This window comes from Pelodiscus sinensis, chromosome 2 (assembly GCF_052426305.1).
Source record: "Pelodiscus sinensis isolate ZL-2025 chromosome 2, ASM5242630v1, whole genome shotgun sequence".
In the NCBI taxonomy this organism is placed as follows: Eukaryota; Metazoa; Chordata; order Testudines; family Trionychidae; genus Pelodiscus; species Pelodiscus sinensis.
Window position 1 is genome coordinate 21,205,928 of NC_143053.1, and position 25,792 is coordinate 21,231,719.

At 43.3% G+C, this 25,792-nt stretch overlaps 1 protein-coding gene across 1 annotated transcript in view; it reads right to left on the reverse strand.

Annotated features, from left to right (window-relative positions):
- Positions 1-25,792, reverse strand: part of FER1L6 (fer-1 like family member 6) — a 92,785-nt gene that overhangs the window by 62,192 nt on the left and 4,801 nt on the right. Inside the window, exons 3-11 of the mRNA XM_006137479.5 lie at positions 23,647-23,776; positions 22,457-22,511; positions 22,220-22,351; positions 21,591-21,653; positions 15,417-15,495; positions 11,475-11,631; positions 9,930-10,116; positions 5,103-5,295; positions 3,798-4,147 (exon numbers count right to left, since the gene is read on the reverse strand). Of these exons, the coding sequence (XP_006137541.5) occupies positions 3,798-4,147; positions 5,103-5,295; positions 9,930-10,116; positions 11,475-11,631; positions 15,417-15,495; positions 21,591-21,653; positions 22,220-22,351; positions 22,457-22,511; positions 23,647-23,776 (1,346 nt within the window). The remainder of the gene's footprint in view (positions 1-3,797; positions 4,148-5,102; positions 5,296-9,929; positions 10,117-11,474; positions 11,632-15,416; positions 15,496-21,590; positions 21,654-22,219; positions 22,352-22,456; positions 22,512-23,646; positions 23,777-25,792) is intronic.

Genomic DNA, 25,792 nt, shown 5'->3' on the forward strand with positions numbered 1-25,792 from the left:
TTTACAACACCTCTAACCAAAGTTGAATATTATTATCAGGTCCTCCTCTGTCTTCTTTTCTCAAGACTAAAACCCAGTTTTGCAAACCTTTCTTCACAGATCAAGTTTTTAAAACCTTTTATTATTCATGGGCCTCCTTTGGTCTCTTTCCAATTTGTCTGCATCTGTCCTAGGTGTGGTGCTCAGAACCGGGCACAGCCCTCCAGCTTAGACGTCATCAGTGCTGAGTACAGAAGGACAATTACCTCCCTCATTTTACAAACAACACTCCTGGTAAGGCACTCCAGAATGGCATTAGCCTAGGAGATGCTCAGGTCAAGCATTCTGAAGTCAATGGGATTTAAAGGGTCCTCAGCATCTTCCCAGGAAGTTCTCACCTCCACATAGTACCAGAGCCACCCACTGTAAACCATGAGAGTCTTCTTACTCAATTGGCTTTGGCTCAGACCCCAGGGATTTTCTTTCACTGCGTGCATGCTGATTTAGTGAGTGAAAATCTGAGCACAATTTGGCAAAGTGAGTCTCCTAACAGAAAGAATAATGGGGCAATGACTGAAAGAAACCATGTGTATTTTAATCCTTGCTGCCTGCTTTTATCAAAGGAATGAACCACTCTTGGTATAGTATCGCCCAAGGCATATATGTCTTGAAATACGTATGCATTGTACTGCTGCAAGGGATAGTTCTAAATTGAAAGAAATATCAGCATGTCATAATAAAACTATCAACGAGAATGCATTGCAGATGAAGTTCAGATTTCTCTGTTACATGATTTTTTTCAACATTCACATGAAATATATGGCAACAAGGGAAACCAGGTTTTGGAAGCTGTGCCACACTCTTCTATGACCATTTACAAAAGCAATGAATTTTGAGAGCTCAGTATGTTCTTGGTGTTGTGCTCCAGCAGTAATGTCAGAATATGAGGCAAGTTGATTTACCCCCAATTGCAGACACATCTCATAATATGTTTATCACTTTTCAGTTTATTTGCAATCTCCAGCATTCTTGAGATCCCTTTTACAGGTGTGCAACAGAATGATTTTGTCTATGGCAGCAGGAAATCTTTTTGAATGTCGACAAGGAAAGAATATCAAGAAATATGTGTTACTGAATTTTATCTGTTCTGAAATTGAGAGTCAGATATCAGTTGCTAGCAATTATCCTCCTGATAATAAATCCTGATATTAAATCCTATTAATTGGCATTACAATAGTGTCTATTTACCCACAGAAGATATGTCTATATCCCCATTACTTTGCTATTTGAGCACTTCACAGTCTTTAATGTATTTATCCTCAAAGCACACCATTATCCTCATTAGCAGATGGAGAACTGAATTATAAACACTCAAAGTTATTTAAGTGCCAAACGCCCATTAAAACCCCATGATAGTCAATGGGAGTTAGATGCCTAAATATCTTTGAGGACCTGACTTAAGTGACTTACCCAAGGTCACGCTAGTAGAGTAGGAAGTTGAACCTATATTTCCAAGTCCACTCTAGCCCCCTAGCCACTGGACCATCCTTCCTCTCACACTGCACTAGGCACTTTTAAAACAGAAAGGGGCTGAGCCCCAACTAATGTAAACCAGCCTAACATATGTGAAGTTAATGGGGATATGCCAATTTATAGCAGCTGAGTATCTTGCCCATGGTAAGTTGCGATCCCTGCTCCAAAGAGCTCACAATTCCAGAAGAGAAGCCAGATGAAGGTTAAGAAAGAGGGGCACAACATGCAGTCGGACTGTGTCTCCTCACACTTCCACTGCATTCAGAATAGTGACTTTAATGGCACTACTACTGGTTAGACAGTGTCTATCAATCCCAACGACTACTGGTTAGACAGTGTCTATCAATCCCAACAACGCCCACTGGCTCTATTATTAGTTGTCAGTTTCTTGTAGGTATTGCAGCAGAAGTGGGCCTCAAGGAGGGACTTGAAGAAGGAGAGGACAGCGGCCTTATTGGCTTTGAGTCAAATTCTCTGCTGTCATAAAGAGGTGAAATTCCACTGGAAGCAATGGAGCTATCTCCATTTATGCCAGCTCACAATTTAGCCGTAGTTCAGGGAAGGTGGCCCTCACTGTGGAGGCAGTCTGCAAACTGCATTCTCCATCCTGAGTTCCCATAAAGGGAGAGGTTCCTAAAGGAAGGAAATGCTGAGAGCCCTGGACCTAAGAGAGGGCCATGGTTCCACTCCTTCTTAGCACAAAATTTTCTGGCACAATAGAGCCTTTTGTCCACCATGCTCAGGGGCCCATTAAAGGTATCCACCAGAGGGTGGATAGACCCTTCCAATTGAATGAGTGCACTAGAGTAAACTGCTGAAGGGGCACCAACCACCTGCAGCAGCACCTTCTGGCCCAGCATCAAGACCCTAATTCAGCCTGGTGTGGAGGAGAGGGAAGGGGATGGCTGGAGAGTAAGCCAGCCCCACACTCACCCCAGAGCAAGCAGTTCCTATTCTGTGGGGGTTGGCCCAGTGCTCTGAGCATTGCAACCCAGCACACAGGTTACCAGCACCACTCAAGTTTGACCTGGCTGGTCCTCTATCATGGCAGAGGGGGAGCCATGCCAAATCTAAGTGTGTGGCATTGCAAACTCCTGTGCAGAAACACAGCACCACTGAGGTTTGGCCTGGCTGCCCTTCCATTGAGTGGTGCTGCAGCTCCATATGCCAGTCACAATGCCCATGAGATAGAAGTTACTGCTGCAGGGTGAGTATGGGCTCGCACACCTGCCCATGGGGCCTCCCCTCTGCACTGGGTCAGAAGAACTGTATATTTGCCATCAATACAGTTCTGCTCTTGGGCTCTTTACCCACGTCTGATTAATGTGAAGCCCAGCACACCTATCAATAGAATATCATGGATTTTAAACATTTAGTATGTTTGAACCCTTGATTTCATTATTTCTATGAAGGCCTTTGAATACTCAAACTTACAGTAAAGCCACTACTGGGGATTTACCCCTGATTTGGAAACAGTTTATTTTCAAGAGAGAATGAGGGATCTAATTTTTAAATGTGGATGACTTGTGATGACAACCAGAGTGGGTGCTGAAATAAAGACCCTCAACATTATATTGTGAACACTTCAGGGAAAGGACTAAAGAATTGCCATACTGGGTCAGACCCTTATCCTGGATCTTGTCTCCAACTGTTGCCAACAACAGATGCCTCAGAAGAAGGCACAAGAAACCCCACAATACGCCGGTATTGGAGTGAGTCTGTATGGCCTGTTCTACACCCCAGCGTAAGGTCAAATTAAGATATGCAACTCCAGATACATTACTTACGTAGCTGGAGTTGACATATCTTAAACTGAGATTGCGCACCATCCACACAGCAGGAGGCCAATGGGAGAAAACACTCCTGTCAGCTTCCCTTACTCCTCATGAGGAGCAGGACTACTGCCACTGATGGGGGTGCCCTCTGAGTTCACTTTAGCAGGTCTTCACTAGACCCGCTAAATCAAACCCTGGAAGATCAACCCATGGCAGCATCGATCTTTCATGTAGTGAAGACATGGCCTATGTGTGGCAAGCCCAGATCAGGGCACAAGTACACTACTGATAGTAAATAATGATTCCCTTACTATATAAGGTATATAATAGTAATGACATATATCATTCACCTGACAAACCCTGTAACTGAATGTGGGCATATGAACCCACTGCACCTGTGGTGATTCACATCCATGTTACAGTCCCATGTGCATGAGTGGGGGTCTGACTTTGTCAGTTAGCTACCTACTTTGAAACAAATGTCAATCAATCTCTAAATTTTAAACTAACCTCAGCAGGCACATCGAAGGGCTCAACTTCTGCCTCGGTGGAGTTTGCTTTGTCTGAAGGAGGAGACGATTTCCCATCTTCTGCTGCTTTGTCTGTTTTCTCTTTTCCTTTAGATGCTTTGGGGTCTTTGTCTTTGGAAGGTAACTTTATGTCTTTGATGATCTTTGAAAATTTAGATTCGTGGGCTCCCCCTGAAAGTATCTCCACTGCAATTTCAATAAGCAGGCGGCCTCTGAAGGAGACACCTTCCCCAAAACCTTCATTGAGCTCCTGGTGGTCGTCCATTAGGCTGTGGTTCCTAGGTGAGCCATAGAGATTGATCCAAGCTGGTCCAAAGGTAGGCAAGAACCCTGGAGATGGTGCATATTTCACAGCATTTGCATGACAAGCTCTCACTCTCACGCACATTCTGTTTGCAGAACTCTGTTCTTTGAGAGCTTTACTCAGTAAGGGGCTCAATCTGGCCCTACTTCTATGGGTGCTGCTGTTCCTCCAGCTGTATGAGGGCATTTGGGCAGGCTGCATGGTGCACACCCCAATACAATACAAAACACTGCTCCCCAGGGAAAACCTATGTACTGTCAGCTAGGAAATGAGGTGGTGCAGCATGAAACAGACCATCTGCCACAATGAGCCTCCTCCAGCAGTTCCTCCTATGGAATGGGAAGGTGCCAGAGCCTTGGAAATGAAGGAGCATCTCCCCTCATCCTCTGCAGATTGAGACTAGGATGTGGGGGGGGGGGGGGGAAGGGGCAGAGGAGAGTTGCCTGTCTTTGGACCCCAAGGAGTTCCAGTGCTCATCCCGCCACGTGGACTGGGAACTGGGGAGAGGATTTAGCTCTATGACATTTTAAAATGGTTTACTTTTCTCTTGCGGAGTAACTAAGGAACAAATAGTTGCCCCTAAGTGGATCAGAAACAGAAGGCCCCTGAAAAATGATTCATGCTTGTTTGTCTGGCAAAGCAAGTGCCACTGGCATCAGCCCTGCATTCATATAACTTGACCCTAACTGAATTAGAAATACCACATGGTAGCAGATGATGACAAGAATCCTTTTTGTCACTGATCAAAATGATGCTATTTAGGAGAATTTATAACAAAGGAAACAACACCATTCCATTAAACACACAAAAAGACTCAATTCTGTATAAAGTAGGAGGATTTTTCATAGAACCAACAAAAGGCCTTACCCAGCCTTCACTACATCCCTTTGAAACGCTTAAGTGGGACTGAACCGGTACTCACTCTGGTGAATTTCATCCTACAAGCACAGGGGAGTTTTTATAACATGTCTTCCCCTTTACCTTTAACTCCATCTTGTTCATTTGAAATTTTCTTCAGGTCTATGAAGTGTGTGGCTAAGGCCACATCATTCATGCTGCCTTCATCCCACACCTGGATTTTGACTCTTCGACACAGCGGGGGGAACATTTCCTTGAAGACAATCTGTTCATGCCACACAGGATCAGCACAGTTTTTTTTCACTGTTGTTCGCCCCTAAAATGAAAGACCAGCAGCTCTAGGCCTTGAGGCTAGACTAGATTCTGGAGAATGATACTGCCTGTAACAAAGTCCTCTAGCAAGCCTTGTCACTTCTATTACACAGTCTAAATAAAAATAATTGCTCAGCACAGGTTTCCAGTCTAGTATATTTACTGACACTTGAAAGCATCTCTGCTTTTCTGTTAGTCAATGTTAGCACAGAGCATAATGATCTATCTGCAATAAGTACTGTGGGAGTTTCCTTATTAGGTTTCTCCTAAGTATTTTGTGAAGGTCCACATTTTGAATTGGGACTCATGCTAGCTTGGGAATCCTTGCACAGAACTAGTAGAGTTTAGTACGATGTATAAGTCTTCAATGTACCAGCTCAACTCCTCTCTGTGCATTCAGAGTGGTATGTCTGCTATGCAAAATTGTGCACATCCAGATGGCCTTTTTAATTAAAACTCTGCTTCTAATGAAAAGTGGTAATATAGTGCAGTTGTCTCCTGTTAGGTGAAATCCATCCCTATGCTGAGGGATAGCACAAGGCCTTATGCATCACTTGTGACCTATATCAATGTATTTATTTGCAGGATTAATTTAGTTTACTTTTAAAAGGAGGAATTAAATTAGCATGAGGCATAACCTGGGTTCAATGGGTACTGGAGAGGGCCTACGGGACAGGAATCCCTCCCTCCCCCCAGGTCTGAGAATGACAGCAGGGCAGTTCCAGCTACTTTACCACAATTTCTGGCTGTAATATTGCTTTTTGCATTCCCAGTTTTCAAGGGACCAGAGAGCAGATCCATGCAGTCCTGGATCCATCTGCCCTAACAAATCCCTCCCAACATTCCAAGCAGCCAAAGCAGGATGCAGTACCACTCAGGATGGGCCTGTCTGCTCCTTTGTCACTGGATGGGTAGGTGGGCCAAATCTGAATGGTGCAGCAACTCTCTGTGCACCAGGGTGCAACACAACTCAGCTTGGATTCCCTCTCAAACATGGGACCGAGGGCAAACTGTTCCCTTCTGGATGGCCAAGAATGCAGGAAAGATTCCCTTCATCTGGAGCGCAGAACAGACAGTTCTGCATACCTGATTTCCTTGGGATATCTGCCCTATTCCTGAACCTCACATCCCATCATCAGCACCACTGGAGAATTCCCACCCTATAAGTAAAACTTGATTCCACAGAAAACTCAAAGGCTATGTCTACACTCGCGGCTTCTTGCGCAAGAACATCTTGCGCAAGGGTTCTTGTGCAAGAAATCTTGCACAAGAAAATGTCCCCACTGCCATGTGCACGCTGTGCTTTTGCGCAAGAGCTCCCATGGCAGTGTGGACGCTCTCTTGAGCAAGTAAGCTCTGATGGCCATTTTAGCCATAGGGCTTTCTTGAGCAAGAAATCCCTGCCAAGCATCCACACTGCCCTCTTACGCAAGAGCTCCTGCGCAAGAGGGCTTACACCTGTTAAAAAAGAGCATAGCTCTTGCGCAAGAAGCTCTCTCTTACCACGCCGTACTGTAAATTTCCTTGCGCAAGAGCAGGCTGGCAGTGTAGACGCTCTGTGGATTCTTGCGCAAGAACGGCCATACTGGAGCAAGAAGCCACGAGTGTAGACATAGCCAAACTGTGCATATGTTTGACTGCAAAGACTTTCCACAAACAGGTCAGATATTTGCACCCACCTTTTTTTTTCTGATGTAAAATGTTACATATCCAGACAGATGGCTTTGTGTTTGCTAATTGAAAGCATATGGGTGCAAATTAGATAGCTAGATGTCTACAATGGGGGCACCATTTGCAGTCACAATGTATTTGTCATGCACAAATATGAGTTGCTGCCAATGCCTTCATAAGAACAGGTATATGAAAAGTTGATGAAAAATTCTGGATGTAAACATTCAGCCTGATTCTGATCTCACTTACCCCAGTGTAATGAAGACAAGCTCCATGCCACGAAATGAAGTTACACCAAAATAAAATTGGTGTAAGGCAAGAACTAGGCCCTTAGGCCTTGTCTGCATTAGCAAACTTTCTAGCCTGAAAGAAGCATAAGCCAGTGGGAGCAGTGGGGGACATTACAGTGCAAACAGGCCTCAGCTGTAGGGGCCTCCCCAATAGGGAGAATAATAAAAACAGCAGAGCCATCTGAGCCCTGTCTGCAGCACAGGTTCCACCACCACTAGCATCAGAAGAGCTGCCCTGGGAGTGAATGAGAGTTAGGAAATTCAGTAGTGAAGATCCAGACCTTGGAATCCAGTTTGTGCCACCTTTTGAATTTTAGCCTTTCTTAAATGTACAACAGGACTGGGCAAAATATGATCTGCAGGCTGGATTCAGCCTGCCAAGCTGCTGGATCTGGCCCACAAGAGCCTCAGCTGGCTCCTAGCCTGACCCACACTGCTCAGCACTCAGTAAATCCAGCTGCAGGGCCTTATGTTTCTGTAAATGTTGAGAGCCCAAGGGGAAGAAGCAGAAGCTTCTCACTCTGCTCCCTCCCCCAGTAGCTCCCATTGGCTAGTTTCTGGCCAATAGCAGCTGCCTGTTTGCAAGACAGGCAGCATGCGAAGTGCCCCTCCCTACAAGCTCACAGCAGCAAACATGTCCCTTGTAGCTGTTGTGAGTAGTACAGGGGTGTGGAAGGCAGGGACCCTGGTTAAGGAACCTGCTGGTTGGGTGCTGCCCAGGTAAGGTCTCTCAGCCAGAGCCTGCCTCTGCTACCCCAGACCCTCCCTTTCCAAATCCTCTGCCCCCTAGTCCATGCAGCCCAAATCTTCTGAATCCCTACTTTAGCCTCCATACATCTTCATGGACACTGCATCCCATCCTACACCCCTTCTCAGGTTACAACCCCCTCCCAGACTTTGCATCCCAAACTGCTATTCCTGGTCACAGCCCACATCCCCACATCCCTTCCTGCATGCCTGCCCTAGGTTACAACTTCCTTCCATACCCTGCACCTCATCCTTCCCTCCTGCCCCAGGTTACAACCCTCTCCCAGACACTGCACCCCCAATCCCCTGTCCTAGGTCACAACCCAAGCCCCTTTACCCCTAACTCCAGGTCACACTCCCCTCCCAGGTCCTGCTGTTTCCCCAGTTCCCTGCCCTTCACCCAATCCCCTCCTTTACCCAAACTCCTTCCTAGATCCCACACCCCTATCCCTTACCCCAAGATCCCTTCTGCACCCAATCTCCATCCCAGCCCCTCGCACCTCATTCATTCATATAATGGAAGACTGAGGCCCTCAACCACTTTCTTGGAGTGGCCCCACATCAAAAATTATTATCCACCCCTGCTGTACAAGAATTAAACATATGTCATTAGCATAATACCACACTGTGCAATTTTTCTGCATCATCACTTCATGTTTTATTAATGATAGAAATGTAGCCGTGTTAGTCTGGTGTAGCTGGAACAAAAACAGGACTATGTAGCACTTTAAAGTCTAACAAGATGGTTTATTAGGTGATGAGCTTTCGTGGGCCAGACCCACTTCCTCAGATCAAATAGTGGAAGAAAATTGTCATAACCTTATATACCAAAGGATACAATTTAATTGTATCCTTTGGTATATATGGTTGTGACAATTTTCTTCCACTATTTGATCTGAAGAAATGGGTCTGGCCCACGAAAGCTCATCACCTAATAAACCATCTTGTTAGTCTTTAAAGTGCTACATAGTCCTGTTTTTTGTTTTATTAATGTGAATCTACAGGACTTTATTTTTCCTACTACTGCTACTCTACTGATGGTATTAAGTCAGCAAGGGTATGTCTACACTACACTCCTAGTTCGAACTAGGAGGGTAATGTAGGCATACCGCACTTGCAAATGAAGCCCGGGATTTGAATTTCCCGGGCTTCATTTGCATAAGCGGGGAGCCACCATTTTTAAAACCCCGCTGGTTCAAACCCCGTGTAGCGCGGCTACACGAGGCACGAACTAGGTAGTTCGAACTAGGCTTCCTAGTTCGAACTACTGTTACTCCTCATTTTACGAGGAGTAACGGTAGTTCTAACTAGGAAGCCTAGTTCGAACTACCTAGTTCGTGCCCCGTGTAGCCGTGCTGCACGGGGTTCGAACCAGCGGGGTTTTAAAAATGGCGGCTCCCCGCTTATGCAAATGAAGCCCGGGAAATTCAAATCCCGGGCTTCATTTGCAAGTGCGGTTGCCTACATTACCCCGCTAGTTCGAACTAGTGGGGTAGTGTAGACATACCCCAATTTACTTACATCCTGCGCAATTTGGGCACTAAAGAGGATAGGGGAACATACTTGCCCTACTTTTCAAGGCAGAAAGCCCAGTTCTACAGTACAGAATTACTTTGGTATAACTACATTGTGTGAATAATCCACATTATGCCAACCTAAGTGCTGTATTGGTGGGATAGTTTCTCCCACCAACATAGCTACCACCTCTCATGCATTAATTAAGCTAACAGGAGAAGCTCTTCCCCATCAGCTTAGAGGCTCTTCATTAAAGAGCTACAACAGTACAGCTGCATTGCTATAGCCATTTGAATGGAGTGTTTTAAGTGTAGACCTGCCCCAAGTAAAAGTGCATCAGCTTTAAAACATTTGCACATAACTTAACTGAGAGAAAACGAGGCCCACATTTGTGAACAATACAGTTCCAATTTACCATTTGACCTGCAAACATGACCACCACATATGGATCCACAAGGTCCTTACTATCGCCCATGAATGCTTTGGTGACATTAGCCATGATGCTGGAGTTCATCTTTGGAAGCCCCTCTGCTTTGTAGATTCTCACATAAAATCTGGCCCATGGTCTTTCAGATGGAAATCCTTTGGGAATCAAGAGGTTCCTATGAAAAAACAAACATTTCCCTCAGAATGAAAACCCAGCTAGAAAATAAAGTGATTCCCAGACTGTTCTTATAACAAAGTAGTCACACAATATTTTTTAGGGTGTAGCCTATAATAAACATTGTGTCCTAGAGGTGAAAGGATAGAAATGAAGGATATGGAGTTTGCATTTGTTTTTCCACCTAAATAAAAGCATTTTCTTGTAACCATGAGGTTGTATCTAGATTGGCATGATTTTCCGGAAATGCTTTTAACGAAAAAGTTTTCCGTTAAAAGCATTTTCGGAACAGAGTGTCTAGCTTTGCGCAAAAGGGACTTTTGCTTGAACGGGAGCAGAATAGTATTTCCGCAAGAAGCACTGATTTCTTACAGTAGGAAGTCAGTGCTTTTGCGGAAATTCAAGCGGCCAGTGTAGACAGCTGGCAAGTTTTTCCAGAAAAGCGGCCGATTTTCCGGAAAAACTGGCCAGTCTAGATGCAACCTAACTGTAGAAGGTGGTAACACCAGTTGGCAAGCAGATGGCTATGAAATGTCCCTTCTAGAAATGTTTATACACTTTGTTTCATTAAAATATACTGAGAATATGGATGGGGCAGCACAGCATACACCGTGGCTACGTTTACACTGGCCCCTTTTCCAAAAGGGGCATGTTAATTTCACAGGTCGTAATAGGGAAATCCGCGGGGGATTTAAATATCCCCCGCGGCATTTAAATACTTTTAAGTAGGAATAAGATCCTCCGGAAAAGGGCTTTTTTTCCGGAGGATCGGGGCCAGTGTAGACGCTCTTTTCCGGCTTTTCTAAAAGCCGGAAAAAAGCGGCGGATTTCCCTATTACGACCTGTGAAATTAACATGCCCCTTTCGGAAAAGGGGCCAGTGTAGACGAGCCCTATATGTAACTTGTAATGGGAGAGCAGTGTTTATACATGTGTATAAAAAATACACGCATGCAAAAAACCAGAAGGATAAGGAAAATCTTCCTGTCATATTGAGTTTAAAAGTAACACTAAGTTTGCGGGAATCCAGTGCATTCTCCAGGCAAAAACATTGCTATTCAGAAATATTTCAAATGGCCCCAGAGCAAAGTCATTCAGGCAGGGATGATTAAGCAGTTAGCAGTATGAGATGAGAATGAACTCCCTCCGAGGCAAGGATCTGACAATCCCTCCCTTTCAGTTGGTGGTGGAATTAGAAGAACTCACCTCCCACCCCCACCCCAGCATCCCTTGAATCAAAGTAGTGGAATACAGAGACTTAGACAAGCAAGTCATGTATTCTATAAACAGAAGAATAGGACATGTTGTGGATTTTTTTTCCTTTTTGTCAGATGCAAAATAAATAATTTTTTTACAGTACTTTTCAATTTGCTCTTCAGCATCACTTGCTTTCTGAGAGGCTTGTATCGTGTCTCCTTTCCCAGTGACACTGATATCACACTTCAGGTATCCCTTGGCTCCCGTCCTAATGTCAGCAGGGTCTGTGAGAAGTGCCCACTTGTCACAAAACTGATGACCTGTAAAACATACAAGCTTAAACATCACTCAGGATAGTTTCTGAGAGCTCTGTTGCTGGCCATGGAGCTTTCACAAATACTCCCACTGCAGCATGCATGTCAGCAGTCAGAAAACAGCAAACAATGTTCATACTTTGTGAGAATAACCCTCCTGCTCACCAAGACTATTTGCAAGTGATAATAACAGTAAGTGGTGAATGACTGAGACGGAGAAGCACAGGCCATAGTTGAGTGGAAATAAACAGGCTTGTTTGGAGCAGTGTGCAATGCTTCTCTGAGGGGCTGGCTGAAATTGCAGCACCAGACTAAGGGAAGGCTGCTTGAGAGAATGATAAGAAAAGCAGCCTTATTCAGTGGGTGCAGCTGGAGAGTGATTTGCCATGTCCAGTGGTGAAGCCCAGCAGAAGATTCCGAAGAAAACCATGGAAGGGCAGGAAAAAAACGCTCCAAGGGATGAATGATGAAAGATGAATCTGCCCAAAATGTATGGGCCAGTACAGCCCTCTCCTGGCTGGTGTCCTGTTTAAGTAAGTTTGCTCTTCGCCAAATTTTAGCCAGTTTTTCTTGATCAACATAGGGAGAAATGATTCCCTCTCTCAACTACCTCAGAGGAACAGAGGAAAGACAGAGCCACTCAGAGCTGAAAGTAAGTGGGTGCGCCTTGGTGCGCAGCTCTGGCAAGATCTGGCTGAGCTGCAGCAAAAGCCAGCAGGGAGCTATTTAAAGAGCTAGCAGGGACCCGGGTTGCCATCGGACAGTACCCATAAAATTGTTAAATTACTTTCACCTCTGGGGCAATTCCGGAAAATGGCTTTATATTGCAGGATGCTTATAAGGGGTAAACCCTCAGCCCCGTCAAGCCTGGTTAACAGAGTATAGATAGGGCCTGTGTCTTTCATTCTCTGAATGGGTAGAATGGCGAGTAAAATAGAGGCAGGCCTGCTGACTGGAGACTGGGGGAACAAACAGGGGCAACTGTGCCGGGGCCTAATGATTCAAAAAGACCTGGGACTCTAAGCCACTGCTACTGTAGCAGCAGCAGCAGCCGGAGCCCAAAGACCTTTAAATCATGTGGCATGCTCCAGGTGGCACTGAGGGATGCCTTTGGGAGGGACGCCCCAGTCCTGCCCCTTCCACCCCAAGACCCTGCCCTTTCCATGGGCATGGAGCTGGGAACCCACCCCCCTTCTCCAGCCTGCCTTGCTGAGGGTCCTGGTGAGTGTGTCAGCCCCACTGAATGAAGGAAATACAGCATTGCAGCCTTCCTTTCTGTCTCTTCTCATTTGCATTTAAAGCTCCATTTTCCTACTACTTCACATTGCCTGGTAATGTATATATTTACAAAACACCCTTGGCCTTTCGTGGGAGTAACTGGGAAGGAAAGATGGTCCGGGGTACATCTACACAGCAACATTATTTCAAAATAACTACCTTTACTTCCAAATAACTTAGTCCACGTCTACACAGCAGGCAGTTATTTTGAAATAATGTTGAAATACTATCAAGCCAGAGGACTTCTTACTCCTGTAACCCTCATTGTATGAGGAGTAATGAAAGTCGGAGGAAGAGTGCTCTATTGCGAAATAAGTGCTGTGTAAATGCTCCCATTTTGAAATAAGCTATTTCAAAATAAGCTATGCAATTGTCATAGCTCAATCTGTGTAGCTTATTTTGAGTTAAGTCCTGCTGTGTAGATGCACCCCTAGTGATTAGGACACTACTCTTGTTCGGAAAAGACAGGGTTCTATGCCTTAGTCTGTCACAGACTTCCTGTGTGACATTGGGCTAGGCACTTAGGGTACCCTGTGTACCTTTTAGGGAACATCTACACAGCAACATAGCTAGTGTTATTTCAAAATAACTTAGTCCACGCCTACACAGTGGGCAGTTATTTCAAAATAATGTTGAAATACTGTCAAGCTGAAGAACTTCTTATTGTATGTGTGAAAGTAGAAAGAATTATATTGTAAGAGAAAAATGAATTATACTGTAATAATAGAATAAGTTCGAGGAATACTGTTTGTCCCTGAACAGGAAATAGAAGATTATGTTAATGTTATTTGTAGGTATGCAGGATGGATCAGAGTGGAGCCAGGTGTGTCTGGGATAACAGGAAAAGGAACGTTAGGTGTTAGACAGAAAGCAATTGAGATAACCAGCGAGATATGGACAGGAGATTGCTGAGGCTTGATATGGAAATGAAGATATGTGACTAGTCTCATGGGAATCATGTGAGTTTTGCCCCCTTTTGTAATCTTGTTAATTTTGCTTTCTTTTGTCTGTATAAATCAAGGGGTTTGAGCCTTGTATGGTGCTCACATTTTCTGGGTGTATTAACAGAGCGGCTTTGCTAATAAACAGAGTGGTCTGACAAATTTGTGAGTCCTGAGTCTGACTTTGACACGTCTACAATTGATGTAGCTCAATTTGCATAGCTTATTTCGAGTTAAGACCTGCTGTGTAGACGCACTTAGTCAAGGTATGTCTACACCCCAAAAAACACCCACAAGAGCAAGTCTCGGTGTCCAGGTCTACAGTCTCAGGCTGATGCTCCGGTGCAGACATTCTTGCTTGGACTATGAGACTCACCTTCCCCACCAGGTTTGGGAACCTGAGCAGGAAAATTTATATCATTGTTTCTAGCACTGTCACACAAGCCTGAGTCTATAGACCCAAGCTCAGAGACTCACTGACACAGTTTTGTTTTGTTTCTGTGTAGACATAGCTTCTGTGTTTCAGCTCCCCGTCTATAAAGCATCAAGCCTCTTCCTCACAGGGGTGCTAAGAAGTTAAATACATTAAAAACGGTGGCACTCAGATACTGCAGTATAGAAATCTATTTTCAAATACCACACCCCCAGTCTGTGACTCACTGAGCTAGTCATAAATGTGAGGTAGGAGGAAATCAGGGAAATTCCTTCCTGGGCTGTTTGTTTAAAATTTCTTAGGGTACGTCTACATAGCACAGATATTTTGGGATACGGAGGTATCCTGAAATAGCTACCCCGTCTTAGAAATGCGCCCGTTATTTTGAAATATTTTTTGCAGGCGTGCTATTTCGCCATCCCTGTAAACCTCATTTCATGAGGGTTAAGAGATGGCTCAAAATAGCACATTACTTTGAAATTTGGCACTGTATAGACAACACCAAATTTTGAAATACCCTATTTCAAAATAGACTCAAAATAAGATATGCAATTTGCATAGCACAAATTGCAGATCTTATTTTGAGTTTAGGGTGTGATGTAGACTCACCCGTAAAGCGCTTAACAGCATAGAGGTGCTGATGCAAATGGAGTCGATCTTTTCCTCTCTCCAGCTGTCTGTTTCTTTGTCTTTCTCGTTTTTTTTCTTTTCATTCATTTTAGAGCTCCACATGGTCTCCTTTCCCATCTCCTTTCTGTCTGTCCCAGGCCCTCCTTCTCCCCAACTCTCATATACACACAAGACCAGATTTTCAAGTGTTCACCATCCATAAATGGGGCCAACTTTTTAAAAGAACACATCTTCCATTTAGTCATCTAAATAAGAGACAGATTTGCAAAAGCACCTAGTGTAGTGCAGATACTGTAGCAACACAAGGAGGTCTCCCCCAAACCCCCACCACCAAAAAAAAATCTAACCATTTCTTTTGGTGCCTACACAGAAGATGAACTTGTCTGAGAACTTGGACCTTGGTGAATCACTCTGGAAGAGCCCCAAGAAGAGTCCAAATGATTAAAAATGACAAACAGCAGGAAAGACAGATATGTAACAGAAGAGAAGTTAGAAAATGCATCTCCTACCTGGCTGATTATACACTGTCCCCAGATCTACCTTAAAGGAGCCAATCAATATGCTCCCAATCAGCTTGTTGTGCATGACCTGTTGAAGAAAGGCACGTTGAAGTGTGACACCAGATTCCCCTCTATTCAATATATGAAGCAGCATACCATACAAATATATTTGACATAGATGACAAAAGCAACCAGTGTGGATGATACTGAGCAATTGATATAGACATCTTAGTCCTGGTCAATTTTTGTGCTACTTTAATTGTCTGAGTTTAGAAACCAATATAGTTAAAATCAGTGGAATCCTCTAGTTTGGATGCAGTTATACCAATATAAGACTACTTATAAATGTCCATTTAAACACACAAGAAGGAGTTAAGCAGTTTTATACTGGAGTAATGTCACTGACACTAAGGGATATGCCTCTTTAACTATATTAGTTTCTAAACCAATAGTTAAATTGGTACAAAAACTGTGCATAAACAGAGGAAAAAGAATTACATTATCACTTTCCAGTGTTTCAATATGTAGTTGGGTCCATAGGACACTTGATCCATCCTTACAGGTTAAGAATTCAACACCCATGCAATCATTCCTCCTCAGGTCTGGTTTTCAAATCCCTGTGTGTTATACCACTTGTGACAAGCAGGCTTCAGGCCAGAAGCATTTTCTTGTCATGGAGTTGGAAGAAAAGTTGTGTGAACTTGTTGTTATGAAACAAATCTCACATGATTTCAGTTCCCTAAAAAAAATTGGAATTCAATCCATGTTTAAGAAAAGATTCACCTGGCCTAGAAGACCTTTCAGACAAATTTTGGGCAGAGATGGGCCTGAAACTAAAATCTATCTGAATTCACAGTTCATGTTTCTAGAACAGCCAAATCCACATACTATAAACTTGGGAAGAATTCAAATTTGGATCTGGATTTTTTAGACACAGATATAGGACTGGAAATCAGGGATTTGTTTGGAGCTAGACCATGAGTCTCTTCTTAAATCACATGACTTGTACCCAAAGATCACATGATTATAGTCTTCAGCAAGGCCTTCTGGGAAACTGAGACAGCAGCCAACAGTGCAAAACCAGACAAATCACTAATCTAGCGTCCATCTAATTTAAAAAAAATCTGAGTTAAAATAGGCTTTGGGATGGAAAGATACCATGACAACAGAATGGTTTCATCTTGAAGCCAGGGAAACCAGCATCTTTGGATGACCTGGACTTTGACTCTGTGACTGCAGTAGGAGTGTGAAACCACAGAAACCAAACTGGCAGCCCCATCGCACATACACTTCCACAAGTGCTGCGCAACCAAAACCACATTGTTTCATAAAGGTTTAGTCTGAGTGAGAGAGGAATCTGTGACAGAGAAAGTTCAGGGCAGGGTCCAATTCTCTCATTGCTCTCCTTTTATTTTTTTCTCCCTTCTTTAGAGTCTGAGTGGATATTCAGGGATAGCCCCATGTGAAAACTACACTTTGTAGGCATATAGAGGCCTCCTTGTGTGAAGTGTGATGCATCCCTCTGAGATTCTGAATGTTCTCTATTCCCACTGAAGTACCACAGGACTCCACTCCTTGCAGGATGGGGCTCTTAAATGGACAAGGAAAAAAGGTAACAAAAAGCACTTGTGTATGTAGTACTTATGTGTGCATATATTTTAACTCTTATTTTTTAAGTTTTCCCTGCTATGCAAGCCTCCCCCCAGCCTTGCTCCCCACCCAGATGCAGGAAAGCAGGCAAGTTTGAAGTTTCCAATCAAACTTTTCTTCTTTTCTCTACGGGAGGGAAGAAAGCACAATAATGATCTCAACAGCTAAAAAACCCCATGGTGGATTTTTTTCCACAACCAGTGAACTCAAAAAATAACTGAAGGGGTTTTCTTCAAACTTTCCAGCTGAGAAGGAGCAGGAGAAATGACAGCATGAAATGTAACTGAGTCCTGGGGATAGAATGAAAGTAGAGTTTGTTATGCCTTCAGCATTGCAGAGATGTTACCATAATGTGTCTGAAGATGTTAATGAAGAGGAAATGTATTCGTTTTTTAGGGCTTGGAAGACAGAAAAGGCCCATTTTCCCCCAAGAACAGGAATTGATTGAATGGCAGTTTAACTGCTGGACTGATACATGGTAGTGATGGTACATTACTTGCTTTCCTTAGGCTTCTAAACACAGGTGTATCCATTTCCAGGATAATATGGATTCAGTGTGCAAGTGATAAATAGTCCTGAAGGCTGTTAAACTTTACTTCTCCTCGGGCTAGCTACCCACCAAGCAAATGCAGGAAGTTTTCCATCCCCTTTGGTGTTGTTTCTTGCCAAGACACTTATTTTCTCACTGATCCAATTTTATTCCCTTGTATTTTTCTAAAGCTATGTTCCAAGATAACTAAAATGAATTAACACACATTAGCATTGCATTGGATTAGCATTTCCTTTATGAAATTCAGTGCAACTAGGTCAGTTTGTACCAGCTAAGGGAGTAGCCCATTTTCTCTGCCCTCAATCCAGATGCTGACAAATGGCTAAGATTCTCAAGAAAAACTTAATCAGAAAGGTTAATCATGGAAGTAAAACAACAGACTTTTTTTTACCAAGTGAAGGCTTGTTGTAAGTATAGTATAATTCAAAGAAAGAGATTCAGTGGGGAGAAAAAATGAATAAGCAAACTATTGATTTGAAATGCTCTGATTATTTTTGTATCTTTTAAATACATGTAGATAAACATATAGCATTTGAATGGAAGAATTATTTCTCTTGAGAAAATATCCATTCTTCACATACAGCAAGTATTTTACAAAGAACTAATTGTATGCTCTATGAGTTTGACCCTGGAAACATCAGTTGGAGAGCACCAGGCCCAAAACATGCTTGCAATTGGGGTTGAAATACACATCTATGTGAAAGGCCAGCTAGGCGGCATATGCACTAGTTCAACCCCAAAGAATCTTTATATTAAGGATGTAAGTGGACCTAGTGCTATTGTTCTGCATAAGGTGAATTATACCCTTATATGCTGAGCTATATGAGCAAACACCAGAAGAGTAGGTAACTTAGAATATAAACCAAAATTTGCTAACACAGTTGACTTGCTGGGCCTCCAACTGTCCATTCATACATTAAAATACCTACTTTGTGCATCCAACTAAGATAACTGCACTTCTGATGGTATAAAAATTGAGAATGGATCTTGGTCCTTCAAATGCATAGTGAACCTCTCTATGAATCCTACAACAACAGTTTGTGTATGGATGGATCCGTATGACTCTTATGCAGCAGCCATCTGGTTCTGCCAGTCAAGTGCAAGTCCTGTTCTCATCAAAGCTGATTATTTGCTATAAATGGCCAAAGTCAGAGCTGTTCTTATCCATATGCGGAATTCACCATTGTGTAGGGCACCTGAAAATTTGGCATACCAATGAGTCTTAATGTCCACGCAGCTGCCTCTTCCTAGTCCTGTTCTGTGGCTCTGCGTCCTCTGAAGAGGATCTGGTTAACTTAAAAGAGAAAAAGCCTGCCAGACCTATTGGCAGAACACTCACTCTGGGTATGTCTACACTACCACCCTAGTTTGAACTACGGTGGTTAATGTAGTCAATCGAAGTTGCAAATGAAGCCCTGGATTTAAATATCCCGGGCTTCATTTGCATCTTGCCGGGCGCCGCCATTTTTAAATCACCGGTAGTTCAGACTCCATGCCCGCGGCTACACGCTGCACGGAGTAGGTAGTTTGAATTAGGCTTTCTAATTCGAACTACCGTTACACCTCGTGGAATGAGATCCTAATTAGAACTACCTACTCTGTACTGCGTGTAGCCGCAGGCACGGAGTCTGAACTACCGGGGATTTAAAAATGGCGGCGCCTGGCAAGATGCAAATGAAGCCCGGGATATTTAAATCCAGGGCTTCATTTGCAACTTCGATTGACTACATTAACCACCCTAGTTCGAACCAGGGTGGTAGTATAAACATACCCTCTGTGAAAGAGCCAATCAAGTGGTAAAGAAGCCATTTAACAGGCATTTGCCAAACCCCGGTATATACTGTCAGTTTCTAAATTTACTGTGTTAGTTCTACAGGACCTTAGTTTAAAATTTGCTATAAAATATTTTTTTAGTGTGTTGCTGAAGATTATAAAATCACATCTCTAAAAAATTGTTAGCCCTTCCCCTCTTAGGCTGCCATTGGGAATAAGGGCATCAGTTTACTAGTACTGTGTAGGACCCCATAAATCCCAAGGACAGCCCTGGGAAAAGAGCTTTATAAAATAATAGATACCTACCCCAGTACCTTGAACCATTGCTCATTTCTCTGACCAACTGCAAACTGAACCATTTTTAATGGGTTTGAAATGTTTGGATGTAAGGCTGGGACTTAAAGCAGGACTGCTGAAATATTAAATGAGAGGCAAGGCTTGTAATATTTCTAGATACAAGTGGCACAGTCCCAGATCTCTTTGACAATTCTTGCTCAAGCTCTAGCCCAGTTTTAGGTGTGGAAAAGGCTTAGGATATGCAGATAGGACCGGATGATCTGCTTGAGTAGACCATTGTATCTCCACAGAAGACTGAAGACTTGTTCCTAAACTATAGACATTTGTCCAACCCTCAAAACCAACACCCACTTAGATAGTCTCATCATCTTGGGCTTCTATAGGAAACAGATGTGCCATTGTCTTTCTATTTGCTTGTGTGAAACATTTTTCTGTGGGGAAAGTGCAAATTAGGTCTCTACCAGTTTTACATTTTAAATCTCTCAATCCTATGAGAAACACAAACACAGTCCCTACAGTATATTTTAAATGCTTCTTCAACCCTAAAATCAACTATTTTAGGAATATATTCCTGCAGAGATTATCAATTAATTCAGAACAATATGGCTTTCCCTAGATGCATGAAACCAGCTTTGACAAAATCAGTATCTGTATGCTTGCTCATTTCAGCATTCAAAGCAAGGCTGATTGGGATAGTTGGATTGTTCACAGGGGTTTGACCGCAGCAGAATTAATACAGTGTTGTACATGGGAACTGAATTTATATGTGGGTTCTTTTCTCTCCTGAATAATAAGGAACAATTAAAATGCTAGGATTATCTTAGCACTGGTATTGCTTATGTCTAAAAACAGCTTTCAAATTTGAACTTGGGTTGCATCTGAAGAAATGAGATAAGCCAAAAAACCAAAAGTTTCTGCTCAGTAAACTGAAAAAACCTGATGTGAAGGTTGAAAATTAAACAGATGAAAGTAACACTGAGGGATCCAGTAACATTGAGTGAAATTCATCCTTTACGGCAATGTTTCTCAAAGTGGGCTGTGGTGGTTATACCACTTCCTGTAGCTCCCCTTGTCTGGAAATGGCAAACTGCAGCCAATGGAAGCTACGAGGCTCCGTGGCTATGGACACTTTCGATAAACAAAGCATCTTGCGGCCCACCAGTGGCTTACCAGAGTAGGCCCACAGCCCACTCTGAAAAACACTGCTGTACAGACAGCCAAAGTGAAGTCAATGTACCACTCCAATATCCTACCAAGTAAAACACTGTTCACTAGTTCACTAGTTTATCATTTACTTTTGAAATACTTAAATTCAAAATAATTTATTTTAATTTTGAAATACTGATGTACTGGTGTTAGTACTCTTCTTCTCTATTGCCTGCTAAAAGTTTTTATCTGCCTCTTTTAACTACTCAGTCTTTGGGTGCTTATGACTATTTGTTTTTCCTGTTACCTTCCAGCTCGCTTTCCCCTTGATATTTTTATACCCACTTCCTCTTCTTGTTTCCCCCCTCCCTTCTCCCCTGTTTATTTCTGTTCTGCACAGTCAACACTCTGGTCATCCAAAGAAGTGGGTTGTGCCCACGAAAGCTCCTGATACCATCTACATGTTTTGTTAGTCTTTAAAGTGCTACCAGACTATTTGTTGTTTTTTAAGTTTATTTTGAAAAGATGTCCATGAAAATTCACACCGAATCTTGCTGTAGGGTTGTTACATTATTACCAGTTGCCATTTTTTCCTTTTCACACCCCTCATTTCTCCTTACTGCACATAGTTTCAACCTCATAGTACTACTGGCATCTAAAACAAAATTTTCTGTTTTTACAAACACTGTTAGGCCTAATATAACACCCACCACCAAATATTTGATCCCGTTTAATAAAATAGCACTAAAACTTTCCAGAATACTTACAGAGATTTTAATAATTTTGTCAAACAAATGCACTTGAGGTCCAATGAAGTCAAACACAAAATACTGTGGAAAAACAAAATTGCAGATTAGTATTGTCTTATGCTGTCATTAGCAAGCATTCAGTTTGAAGTTCTGGCCTAATCGAATATACTTCAACGTATGTTTCTGACTATATTCAAACAGATGCTACATTTAAGAGCTATAAAGGCAAAGGGTAGAGGCAGAAAAGATAGGAAGCCCAGAAGAAGGGCCACTTCAGAAGTTATTTTATCAAACTTCTTGTATGACTTGCAAAAGCAAGTGTTGGGGCTATTTGAACTTGGAGATAGTGATGATGGGTTGGGGAACTAGGCTGGGAAAGAATGAGGGATGAAGTGGTAACAGGCAGAGGATGAATGAGACACTGTAAGTAGCATCCTTAGCAGAGAGGGACCATGAAAAGAGAGACTGAGAGGTACAGAATGGAGCACAGTGGTCACTTCCATACTTTAAATGTAAACAGCTTGCTGACAAACTTCACTTGTCAGAGAGATTACACTGTTTTAGCTATTAATCTTTAGTCACTCTACTGTGAACAGTTACCATTCTGCAAACCATTTCAAGCCACTTCCCAACTGCAAGGTACATACTTCATTGTAAAACGGAGCATTTGTGCCTTCTTTGACTGTTGTTTGTTTCTTTTCATCTCCAATCTCTATGATTACCACTGGATCAATATTCTCACCAACTAATTGCCGGGCTTCAATTATGGTTATCGCAATCTGCAGGGCACAAATACAACACATGTACAAAAACAGTCTCAGAGTCAGTTATTTTAATTAGCAGAAATAATGTTGCTATAAATATGTGCACTCTTGTTCACTCACCTGATAATTCTGGGATTTTATGTCGTCATCGTGAACCTTGCACACCAGTTTTGCTCTGTTTAAATTAGAACAGAACATTATGCATCAGCCATCAAGAGCGTGACTTTCTTAGTTCTTTGACACATGCTCAAGAGATGTGTTTAATACTATTTTTCTTGAAAGTACTATTTTTAGTAGCCAGTTTTGAGACAGGCTACTTGATTTGATGCCATCAGCGGTCACTTCAAATGTAAGCCTTTAGATATTTCTTGAGGATAATGAAACTGAGTATTTCCAGCTCTCCCAGAAACAGCTTTGTGTATGTCTTCAACTTTTACTAAATGCTTCTATGAAAATGCAAAGGGGGAATTAATACGAGGAACTGAAGTTTTCTGTCTGATTCTTATCTAGTTTGTAGATTCATAGATTTTTAAGGCTGGAAGGGACCATGAGGATCATTTAACCTGACCTCCTGAATAAAACAGGACTTGATATTTCTAACTTCATCAGATGTATGTGTAGGTATGTCCTGTACATTTATATATGTAGACCCTGCTTACTTTGAGTGGCACTCTGCCCCCCTCTAGTGGCTGTACTACAGGCTTGGCTAACAGAGGCATGTCTTTTAGTTCAGGCGGTAAAGGCTCATGCCTTTACTCCAAAGGTCCCAGGTTTGATTCCCATGTGGGTCAGCATTTCCTCAGACACAGGACTCTTAGCCCAGGCTGTAGTAGGCTCATCAGTCTCTAGCGGACCTAATCATCATGAGAGGGGGACACAATATGACTCTGAGCAAGCAGGGATTACATTTATGTAAAGTAACTCTGCACACAGTGTTATATAGCTATCGATACATAACATATATAAATACAGGTTCTAATACAATGCTCTCTGAAGTAAATGAAAGACTTCTGTGGGACTTGCATCAGAATCACATTTTTCCCAGATGATCAACCATGGCATCTCTCAAGACTCCTGTCCTCTTTCTCTAACTTTCGTTAACAGCTTAGTTCTGGTTCTCCCTCCATTACTCACACTGTGCGGTGACCTGCATCTGGTGACAATCATAATATACCATGTGCAGAAGGTGAGAGACCAATAATTTCAGCAAGTTCATATTCTAACCTCTGGATCTGCTGTCAACAATAGTGCTGTCATACAGAAGAACAGGATGGGGTATAACAAGAAATGTTAGCACTGCAGCAAAGTACCTTTTCCTCTGCGGCCCTGTAGGTGCAAAACCACTGTAAGATGCAGCATCATCATACATCAAATCACTCTCTCCCTCTTCTTGTCCTCCAGATATCTCATGGTGAAGATTCCCACTATCATCGTGGTCACCTGATTAACAAACAAATAAAGGAAATGTGGACTCATAGAATCAGAAGAGTGTAGGGCTGTAAGGGACCCTGTGAGGTCCTCTTGTCCATTCTTCTGCACTGAGGTACTACCTAACATAGCTAGACCATCTCTGACAGGTGTTTAACCTGTTCTTGAAAACCTCTAATGATGGGGATTCTACAACCCCATTTGTCACATTTTTCCCCTCATATCTAACCTAAATCTCCCTTGTTTCAGATTAAGCCAATTACATCTTGTCCTATCTTAAATGGACATGAAAACCAACTGATCACTACCCCCTTTCTAACAGCCCTTCACCTGTTTGAAGACTGTTATCAGGTTCCCTCTCATCAGTCTTCTTTTCTCAAGATTAAACAAACCCAGGTTTTTTAACCATCCTCACGGATCAGGTTTTCTACATTTTTTTTTATCATTAGTGTTGCTCTTCTCTGGATTCTCCAGGTTGCCCACATGGCCATCTTTTTCAAGGTTGGTGCCCCAAATTGGACACAATACTCTGCTGAAGCCTCACCAGTGCCAAGCAGAATGGAACAATTACCTCCAACTTCTTACATATAACATTCCTGTTAATACATCCCGGAATTATATTAGTTTGGGGGCGAGGGGTTGCAACTGCAATACATTTTGGGCTCATTTTCCATTTGTGATCTACTATAATTCCAAGATGGTTTCAGCAGTACTACTGCCTGCACAGTTATTCCCCACTCTCTAGTTATGCATTTGATTTTTCCGTCTTAAGTGTCGGACTTTGCACTTTTCTTTACGAATTTCATTTTATTGATTTCTAATCAATTCTCTGATTTATCTAGATAATTTTGAGTTCCGATCCAGTGTCCTGCGTTGCTTGCAACTCTTCCTTGCATGGTATCATCTGCAAAACTTATAAACATGTTCTCCACTCCATTTGCTGAGTCATTCATGAAAATATTGAATAATACAGGTTGGACCTCCCTGGTCTGGCACTGTCAGGACCTAACCGGTCCTGAACGAGAGAATTTGCCAGATCAGGGATGGTGTCCTGTCACTGGCCTCAAGCCCCATCACCCCAGCAAGCACCGTGCCTTGCCCTTCCTTCCTCCCTACCTGTCTGGGCTGCTTGCCCAGCTGCTGCCCACTCCTTGGGCAGCACAGTCTCTGGCTCCTGCCTTGGGGATCCAGCCCTGTGCATCCAGGGGCAGCCGCGGGGCTTTGGCTCCCCCAGATCTGTGCTCCAGCAGGTTTCTGCAGGGCTCTGGCCCCATGCTCCAGCAAGCTGCTGCAGGGCTCTGGCCCCGTGCTCCAGCAAGCTGCTGCAGGGCTCTGGCCCCGTGCTCCAGCAGGTTTCTGCAGGGCTCTGGCCCCATGCTCCAGCAAGCTGCTGCAGGGCTCTGGCCCCGTGCTCCAGCAAGCTGCTGCAGGGCTCTGGCCCCATGCTCCAGCAGGTTTCTGCAGGGCTCTGGCCCCATGCTCCAGCAAGCTGCTGCAGGGCTCTGGCCCCGTGCTCCAGCAGGCTGCTGCGTGGCTCTTGCCACTCTAACAGGCTGCTGAGAGTCTGTGGCCATGTGATGCCACAGGGCTCAACTCCAGCCCTATGTTCTCAGGGGCTGCTGCAGTGTCTTGGCCCTGCACTCCTGGTATGTGCCAAGAAACTCTGGCCCTACACTGACTCATGCTGCTGGGAGACTCCAGCCTGGCCCTGCACTTCTAAAGGCTGCCACGGGGCTCCAGGAGGTCCTTTCTGCCCTTGGGTTCCTGGGCTATCTGGTGCAGGAGCATCTCTGGTCCTGCTAGATGAAGGATGTTGCTGGACCAGAGAGTGCCGGTTTTTGGAGGTGCAACCTGTACTGGACCCAGGAATGATCCATGCAAGACCTCACTAGATATGTGCTCCTAATTTAACAATGAACTAATAGCTAATCTTTGACTGCAGTTGTTCAATCAGCCATCTCATAGTAACTGCATTGTTTAAGAGAATTTTAAGTGGGACTCTGTCAAAAGTTTTAATACCTACAATCA